This window comes from Oncorhynchus mykiss, unplaced genomic scaffold, assembly GCF_013265735.2.
Source record: "Oncorhynchus mykiss isolate Arlee unplaced genomic scaffold, USDA_OmykA_1.1 un_scaffold_232, whole genome shotgun sequence".
NCBI classification, from domain to species: domain Eukaryota; kingdom Metazoa; phylum Chordata; class Actinopteri; order Salmoniformes; family Salmonidae; genus Oncorhynchus; species Oncorhynchus mykiss.
This window is the reverse complement of record NW_023493699.1, coordinates 375,001-385,000: the sequence shown is the minus strand read 5'-3', so window position 1 is coordinate 385,000 and position 10,000 is coordinate 375,001. Positions and strand designations below refer to the sequence as shown.

At 43.9% G+C, this 10,000-nt stretch overlaps 1 protein-coding gene across 3 annotated transcripts in view; it reads right to left on the bottom strand.

Annotated features, from left to right (window-relative positions):
* Positions 1-10,000, bottom strand: part of LOC110516791 (transcriptional activator Myb) — a 49,627-nt gene that overhangs the window by 35,743 nt on the left and 3,884 nt on the right. For all 3 annotated transcript variants that reach the window (XM_036973351.1, XM_036973352.1, XM_036973353.1), the window contains exon 2: positions 3,006-3,123. In XM_036973351.1, the coding sequence (XP_036829246.1) occupies positions 3,006-3,123 (118 nt within the window). The remainder of the gene's footprint in view (positions 1-3,005; positions 3,124-10,000) is intronic.

Genomic DNA, 10,000 nt, shown 5'->3' with positions numbered 1-10,000 from the left:
ACCACTGAAACACTCAAATATTACAACACTAAAATAACAAACAATTAAATAATACTATCTAAATGCAGTCACAGAGAACCTAAAGAACCCTACCAAGTTCTGGAAGCTAATCAGATCAGCGCCGGGTTCTAATGTCTCCTCTGGCCTTCCTGACCATTTAATGATGGATTCTAATGTCTCCTCTGGCCTTCCTGACCATTTAATGATGGATTATAATGTCTCCTCTGACCTTCCTGACCATTTAATGATGGATTCTAATGTCTCCTCTGGCCTTCCTGGCCATTTAATGATGGATTATAATGTCTCCTCTGGCCTTCCTGACCATTTAATGATGGATTCTAATGAAGTGAAGGATAAAGCAGATATTGTAGGGGTTTTAACAAGCACCTCATATCTGCTGGTTCTGTTGTGGATAATGGTGGGGCCCAGGCCTCTTAGGTCAGCTCTGTTACAGTCAGTTATGATATAGGCCCTCATGTGAACCTTTTTAACATTAAGCCTGTTTCTTAAACTGAGGTCAATAAAGCACTAAAGGCAATAGACACTAAAAAGTCTGGAGGTCCAGACAACCTGGACCCCCTACCTGTTAACGATAGCAGCTGGTATTATTACTGAACCTGTGGCTCACATTTTCAACGTGAGTCTCTTGACCAATTCCATACCCAGAATTTGGAAATCTGCCTGTGTCCTCCCACTGCTATAAAGGGAGGAGATCCCTCAGATCCCAATAACTATCGTCCTATCTCTAAACTCCCTATCCTGGCCAAAGTCTATGAATCCCTAGTGAACTCCATATCCTGGACAAAGTCTATGAACCCCTAGTTAACTCTGTATCCTGGACAAAGTCTATGAATCCCTAGTTAACTCTGTATCCTGGACAAAGTCTATGAATCCCTAGTGAACTCCCTATCCTAGACAAAGTCTATGAATCCCTAGTGAAATCCCAGTTTTAAAAAGTCTCCATTGAAAATAACATACTGAGTGGGGTTCAGTCTGGCTTTAGATTGGGGCACTGCACCACAACTGCAGCTATGGCAGTGGCACATGACATCATTAATGCACTTGTTAAAAAGCAACATTGTGCTGCTCTGTAGATTTATCAAAGCCCTTTGATTCAGTTGACCATGAATTGCTGCCAGCTAGACTCAGTAACATTGGTCAATCACAAGTCTAACTTTTTTGAGATTAATAGAGGTGTCCCCCAGGGTTCTATTTTAGCTCCTGTGTTGTTCTCAATTTTGATTAATGATTTGTGAAATGGGATGCAACCAGCAAAGTTACATACATATATTCATGTGTTCCTTCTCTGGTTCATGCTGTTGAAGAGCTGCAGGCCTCCCTTTATGGTGTCAAACTGGTCTTGAATGTACTAGAAACAACTAAATTCATGACCTTTACCAGAGTTAGAACTCTGCCAGAGAAGGTTAGCATTGTCACACCTGATGGCTTATCCATTGAAAAAGTGTAATCCTACAAATACCTAGGTATATGGTTGGATGACAAGTTGTCCTTTAAAGTTCATGTGGATAATCTTGTGAGGAAGCTTAAATTGAAATTGGGTTTTTATTTTTGTAATAAGGCTTGCTTCCCTCTTATGGCTAGAAAGAAGCTTGTTCAGGCCACTTTTCTCTCTGTAATTGACTATGTTGACTTGTTGTATATGCGTGCAGCCTCCTCTGTCTGACAGAGACTGGACTCTGTTTATTATGCATCCTTGCGCTTTATAACAAATGCCAAGTCACTCACCTACCATTGCACCAAATGGTAGGTTGGACCTCACTTTATATAGGCAGAAAAATAAATGTGTATGTGTTCATCTACAAAGCCCTTTTTGGTAAACTCCCTCTTTACCTCTGTAGTCTGGTCTCCTTCACCACCAGCAGTTACCAGACCCGTTCTGCTAGGTGGTTGCTACTTAAAGTCCCCAGGACATTCACAGTATTAGGCAAGACTGCCTTCTCTTCTTGAACACCAGACTCATGGAATAGTCTACAATCCATGCTTCATCTAGATGTGTTAGTGACTCTGAATGGAATAGTCTACAATCCATGCTTCATCTAGATATGTTAGTGCCTCTCAATGGAATAGTCTACAATCCATGCTTCATCTAGATATGTTAGTGACTGAATGGAATAGTCTACAATCCATGCTTCATCTAGATATGTTAGTGACTGAATGGAATAGTCTACAATCCATGCTTCATCTAGATATGTTAGTGACTCTGAATGGAATAGTCTACAATCCATGCTTCATCTAGATATGTTAGTGACTCTGAATGGAATAGTCTACAATCCATGATTCATCTAGATATGTTAGTGCTACTGAATGGAATAGTCTACAATCCATGCTTCATCTAGATATGTCAGTGCCTCTGAATGGAATAGTCTACAATCCATGCTTCATCTAGATATGTTAGTGCTACTGAATGGAATAGTCTACAATCCATGCTTCATCTAGATATGTCAGTGCCTCTGAATGGATTTAAAATATAGATGGGAGGCTCTGTTACAGAGGAGTGTAAATGCTTTTTTTAGTCTGGATCTGGATCTAGTCTGTTGTATTGTTGTATGTTTTAATTCTGTAATGTACTGATTGTTGCTGCCTTCTTGGCCAGGTCTCCCTTGAAAAAGAGACTCTGTGTCTCAATGGGCTTTTCCTGGTTAAATTAAAGGGTAAAAAAATTACATTAAAATAACACAATTTTTTTTTAAACTGTTACACTACAACACTAAAACACTAAAATAATAAAACATTGAAACAATAAAACTATAAAACACTAAAACAATAAATTAAATAAAAACACTAAAACTATAAAACACTAAAACAATATATTAAATAAAAACACTAAAACTATAAAACACTAAAACAATAAATTAAATAAAAACACTAAAACTATAAAACACTAAAACAATAAATTAAATAAAAACACTAAAACTATAAAACACTAAAACAATAAATTAAATAAAAACACTAAAACAAAACTAAAACAAAACAACTGTGTTTACCTCTTCTCTTGTCCAGCGTGTTTTCCCTTGATGGCGTTTTGCTTCCTTGGCCAGCGGTCCATCGTAGTCGTGTTCATACATCTCAATATCCTCCTCATCTTCTTCACTACTATACACACTGGAGAGATAGAGAGAGAGAGATAGAGAGAGAGAGAGAGAGAGAGAGAGAGAGAGAGAGAGAGGGGGAGAGAGAGAGGGAGGGAGGGAGAGAGAGAGAGAGAGGGAGAGAGAGAGGGAGAGAGAGAGAGAGAAAGAGAGAGAGAGAGAGGGAGAGAGAGGGAGGGAGGGAGAGAGAGAGAGAGAGGGGGAGAGAGAGAGAGAGAGAGAGAGAGAGAGAGAGAGAGAGAGAGAGAGAGAGAGAGAGGGAGAGAGAGGGAGGGAGGGAGAGAGAGAGAGAGAGGGAGAGAGAGAGGGAGAGAGAGAGAGAGAGAGAGAGAGAGAGAAAGAGAGATTAGAGGAACAATATAATTGTTTAAGGACAAAACACACATCAAGACAAGAGAGACAACACATCACTACATTTATTTGATTTGATTTATTTCACCTTTATTTAACCAGGTAGGCCAGTTGAGAACAAGTTCTTATTTGCAACTGCGACCTGGCCAAGATAAAGCAAAGCAGTTCGACACAGAGTAACACATGGAATAAACAAACGTACAATCAATAATACAGTAGAAAAATCTATAAACAGCATGTGAAAATGAGGTAGGATAAGGGAGGTAGGGTAGTGGCAGGGTAGCCTAGTGGTTAGAGTGTTGGACCAGTAACCGTAAGGTTGCAAGTTCAAATCCCTGAGCTGACAAGGTAAAAATCTGTCCTGAACAGGCAGCTTCAGTGATTTTGCAGTTCGTTCCAGTCATTGGCAGCAGAGAACTGGAAGGAAAGGCAGCCAAAGGAGATTTGGCTTTGGGGGTGACCATTGAGATATACCTACTGGAGCGCGTGCTACGGGTGGGTGCTGCTATGATGACCAGTGAGCTGAGATAAGGCGGGGCTTTACCTAGCAGAGACTTGTAGATGACCTGGAGCCAGTGGGTTTGGCGACGAGTATGAAGCGAGGGCATAGTGGGTAGTATATGGGGCTTTGGTGACAAAACAGATGGCGCTGTGATAGACTGCATTCAAATTGTTGAGTAGAGTGTTGGAGGCTATTTTGTAAATGACATCGTCGAAGTCGAGGATCGGTAGGATGGTCAGTTTTACGAGGGTATGTTTGGCAGCATGAGTGAAGAATGCTTTGTTGCGAAATAGGAAGCCGATTCTAGATTTAATTTTGGATTGGAGATGCTTAATGTGAGTCTGGAAGGAGAGTTTACAGTCTAACCAGACACCTAGGTATTTGTAGTTGTCCACATATTCTAAGTCAGAGCCGTCCAGAGTAGTGATTCCGGACGGGCGGGCAGGTGAGAGCTGTGAACGATTGAAGAGCATGCATTTAGTTTTACTTGTATTTAAGGCATTGAAGGCATTGAAGCTCATCTGGAGGTTAGTTAACACAGTGTCCAATGAAGGGCCAGAGGTATACAGAATGGTGTCGTCCACGTGGAGGTGGATCAAAGAATCACCACCAAAGGTAGCTCCTCTTCCTGTTCGGGCGACGCTCGGCGGGTGTCGTCACTGGTCTACTAGCTGCCACTGATTCCCTTTTCCTTTTCTGTTGGTTATGTCTGAATTGGTTTCACCTGTTTCCTGTTTGGGGTTTGTTTCAGGGCTATTTAAGCCTTCTACGCCCACCTGCTTTTGTGCGGGCTTGTTCTCTGTTCTGTTTGTGGATGGTTGTGTTTTTTTATTTTTCTGACTGTTTGGTGTCCTGTTTGGGTCGGTCATTATTTCGCCTGTTGTTTTTGGCGTGACCGGGAAATAAATACGGTTTTCCCTAAACCTCTATGCGCCTGACTCTGCACCCACCACTCCTAGCTACGTGACAGAGAGCGACATCATTGATGTTTACAGAGAAGAGAGTCGGCCCAAGAATTTAACCCTGCGGCACCCCCATAGAGACTGCCAGAGGTCCGGACAACAGGCCCTCCGATTTGACACACTGAACTCTGTCTGAGAAGTAGTTGGTGAACCAAGCGAGGAAATCATTTGAGAAACCAAGGCTGTTGAGTCTGCCAATAAGAATGTTGTGATTGACAGAGTCGAAAGCCTTGGCCAGGTTGATGAATACGGCTGCACAGTACTGTCTCTTATCAATGGCGGTTATGATATTGTTTAGGACCTTGAGCGAGGCTGAGGTGCACCCATGACCAGCTCGGAGACCAGATTGCATAGTGGAGAAGGTACGGTGGGATTCAAAATGGTCGGTAATCTGTTTGCTTGGCCAGCCATAGAAAAATGCGTATTGAATTCTCAATTATTGTGGATTTATTGGTAGTGACAGTGTTTCCTAGCCTCAGTGCAGTGGGCAGCTGGGAGGAGGTGCTCTTATTCTCCATGGACTTTACAGTGTCCCAGGACTTTTTTGAGTTTGTACTACAGGATGCAAGCCTTAGCTTTCCTAACTGCCTGTGTATATTGGTTCCTAACTTCCCTGAAAAGTTGTATACCCTATTCGATGCTAATTCAGAACGCCACAGGATGTTTTTGTGCTGGTTAAGGGCAGACAGGTCTGGAGTGAACCAAGGACTATATCTATTCCTGGTTCAAATGTTTTTGAATGGGGCATGCTTGTTTAAGGTGGTGAGGAAGGCGCTTTTAAAGAATAACCAGGCATCCTCTACTGACGGGATGAGGTCAATGTCATTCCAGGATACCCGGGTCAGGTCGATTAGAAAGGCCTGTTCGCAGAAGTGTTTTAGGAAGCGTTTGACAGTGATGAGGGGTGGTCGTTTGGTCGCAGACCCATTACGGATGCAGGCAATGAGGCAGTGATCGCTGAGATCTTGATTGAAAACAGCAGAGGTTTATTTGGAGGACGAGTTAGTTAGGATGATATCTATGAGGGTGCCCGTGTTTACGGATTTGGGGTTGTACCTGGTAGGTTCATTGATAATTTGTGTGAGATTGAGGGCATCAAACTTAGATTGTAGGATGGCCGGGGTGTTAAGCATGTCCCAGTTTAGGTCACCTAGCAGCACGAGCTCAGAAAATAGATGGGGGGGCAATCAATTCACATATGGTGTCTAGGGCACAGCTGGAGGCAGAGGGTGGTCTATAGCAAGGTGCATTTTTAGAATTAGAAGCTCAAATTGTTTTGGTACAGACCTGGATAGTAAAACAGAACTCTGCAGGACGCCCACTTTGGCAGTTCTATCTTGGCGGACAATATTATAGTTAGGGATGGAAATGTCAGGGTTTTTGGTGGTTTTCCTGAGCCAGGATTCAGACACGGCTAGGACATCCGGGTTGGCAGAATGTGCTAAAGTGACTGAACTAACCCTAACCTGGGTGACTGAACTAACCCTAACCTGGGTGACTGAACTAACCCTAACCCGGTTGACTGAACTAACCCTAACCCTAACCTGGGTGACTGAACTAACCCTAACCCTAACCTGGGTGACTGAACTAACTCTAACCCTAACCCAGGTGACTGAACTAACCCTAACCCAGGTGACTGAACTAACCCTAACCCGGGTGATTGAACAAACCCTAACCCAGGTGACTGAACTAACCCTAACCCGGGTGACTGAACTAACCCTAACCTGGGTGACTGAATTAACCCTAACCTGGGTGACTGAATTAACCCCAACCCGGGTGACTGAACTAACCTTAACCTGAGTGACTGAACTAACCCTAACCTGAGTGACTGAACTAACCCTAACCTGAGTGACTGAACTAACCCTAACCTGAGTGACGGAACTAACCCTAAACTGGGTGACTGAACTAACCCCAACCTGGGTGACTGAACTAACACTAAACTGGGTGACTGAACTAACCCTAACATGAGTGACTGAATTAACCCTAACCCGGGTGACTGAACTAACCCTAACCTGGGTGACTGAACTAACCTTAACCTGGGTGACTGAACTAACCCTAACCTAGGTGACTGAACTAACCCTAACCTGGGTGACTGAACTAACCCTAACCCTAACATGGGTGACTGAACTAACCCTAACCCTAACCTGAGTGACTGAACTAACCCTAACCTGAGTGACTGAACTAACCCTAACCTGGGTGACTGAACTAACCCTAACCTGGGTGACTGAACTAACCCTAACCTGGGTGACTGAACTAACCCTAACCTGGGTGACTGAACTAACCCTAACCTGGATGACTGAACTAACCCTAACCTGGGTGACTGAACTAACCCTAACCTGGGTGACTGAACTAACCCTAACCTGAGTGACTGAACTAACCCTAACCCAGGTGACTGAACTAACCCTAACCCGGGTGACTGAACTAACCCTAACCCGGGTGATTGAACAAACCCTAACCCAGGTGACTGAACTAACCCTAACCCGGGTGACTGAACTAACCCTAACCTGGGTGACTGAATTAACCCTAACCTGGGTGACTGAATTAACCCCAACCCGGGTGACTGAACTAACCTTAACCTGAGTGACTGAACTAACCCTAACCTGAGTGACTGAACTAACCCTAACCTGAGTGACTGAACTAACCCTAACCTGAGTGACGGAACTAACCCTAAACTGGGTGACTGAACTAACCCTAACCTGGGTGACTGAACTAACACTAAACTGGGTGACTGAACTAACCCTAACATGAGTGACTGAATTAACCCTAACCCGGGTGACTGAACTAACCCTAACCTGGGTGACTGAACTAACCCTAACCTGGGTGACTGAACTAACTCTAACCTAGGTGACTGAACTAACCCTAACCTGTGTGACTGAACTAACCCTAACCTGGATGACAGAATTAACTAAATAGATTAAACAAGGAGCAGATTTATGTGAGCCCCAAATTACACACTAGTTCATATATAAAGTACACTACCCACAGGGCTCTGGTCAAAAGTAGAGCACTACGTATAGGGGATAGGGTGATAATTGGGCCTAACTAAATTATAGCAGGGTAGGGTGGTAACAGAGTAACAGAACTAGTCATTATAGCAGGGTAACAGAACCAATCATTATAGCAGGGTAGGGTGGTAACAGGGTAACAGAACCAGGAATTATAGCAGGGTAACAGAACCAGTCATTATAGCAGGGTAGGGTAACAGAACCAGTCATTATAGTAGGGTCGGGTGGTAACAGGGTAACAGAACCATTCATTATAGCAGGGTAACAGAACCAGTCATTATAGCAGGGTAACAGAACCAGTCATTATAGCAGGGTAACAGAACCAGTCATTATAGAAGGGTAACAGAACCAGTCATTATAGCAGGGTAGGGTGGTAACAGGGTAACAGAACCAGTCATTATAGCAGGGTAGGGTGGTAACAGGGAAATAGAACGAGTCATTATAGCAGGGTAGGGTGGTAACAGGGTAACAGAACCAGTCATTATCGCAGGGTAGGGTGGTAACAGGGTAACAGAACCAGTCATTATAGCAGGGTAGGGTGGTAACACTGTAACAGAACCAGTCATTATAGCAGGGTAGGGTGGTAACAGGGTAACAGAACCAGTCATTATAGCAGGGTAGGGTGGTAACAGGGTAACAGAACCAGTCATTATAGCAGGTAGGGTGGTAACAGGGTAACAGAACCAGTCATTATAGCAGGGTAACAGAACCAGTCATTATAGCAGGGTAGGGTGGTAACAGGGTAACAGAACCAGTCATTATAGCAGGGTAGGGTGGTAACAGGGTAACAGAACCAGTCATTATAGCAGGGTAACATAACCAGTCATTATAGCAGGGTAGGATGGTAACAGGGTAACAGAACCAGTCATTTTAGCAGGGTAGGGTGGTAACAGGGTAACATAACCAGTCATTATAGCAGGGTAGGGTGGTAACAGGGTAACAGAACAAGTCATTATAGCAGGGTAGGGTGGTAACAGGGTAACAGAACCAGTCATTAAAGCAGGGTAGAGTGGTAACAGGGTAACAGAACCAGTCATTATAGCAGGGTAGAGTGGTAACAGAACCAGTCATCATAGCAGGGTAGGGTGGTAACAGGGTAACAGAATCAGTCATTATAGCAGGGTAACAGAACCAGTCATTATAGCAGGGTAGAGTGGTAACAGAACCAGTCATTATAGCAGGGTAGGGTGGTAACAGGGTAACAGAACCAGTCATTATAGCAGGGTAACATAACCAGTCATTATAGCAGGGTAGGGTGGTAACAGGGTAACAGAACCAGTCATTATAGCAGGGTAGGGTGGTAACAGGGTAACAGAACCAGTCATTTTAGCAGGGTAGGGTGGTAACAGGGTAACATAACCAGTCATTATAGCAGGGTAGGGTGGTAACAGGGTAACAGAACCAGTCATTATAGCAGGGTAGGGTGGTAACAGGGTAACAGAACCAGTCATTTTAGCAGGGTAGGGTGGTAACAGGGTAACATAACCAGTCATTATAGCAGGGTAGGGTGGTAACAGGGTAACAGAACCAGTCATTATAGCAGGGTAGGGTGGTAACAGGGTAACAGAACCAGTCATTTTAGCAGGGTAGAGTGGTAACAGGGTAACAGAACCAGTCATTTTAGCAGGGTAGAGTGGTAACAGGGTAACAGAACCAGTCATTATAGCAGGGTAGAGTGGTAACAGAACCAGTCATTATAGCAGGGTAGGGTGGTAACAGGGTAACAGAATCAGTCATTATAGCAGGGTAACAGAACCAGTCATTATAACAGGGTAGGGTGGTAACAGGGTAACAGAACCAGTCATTTTAGCAGGGTATGGTGGTAACAGGGTAACAGAACCAGTCATTATAACAGGGTAGGGTGGTAACAGGGTAACAGAACCAGTCATTTTAGCAGGGTAGAGTGGTAACAGGGTAACAGAACCAGTCATTTTAGCAGGGTAGGGTGGTAACAGGGTAACATAACCAGTCATTATAGCAGGGTAGGGTGGTAACAGGGTAACATAACCAGTCATTATAGCAGGGTAGGGTGGTAACAGGGTAACATAACCAGTCATTATAGCAGGGTAG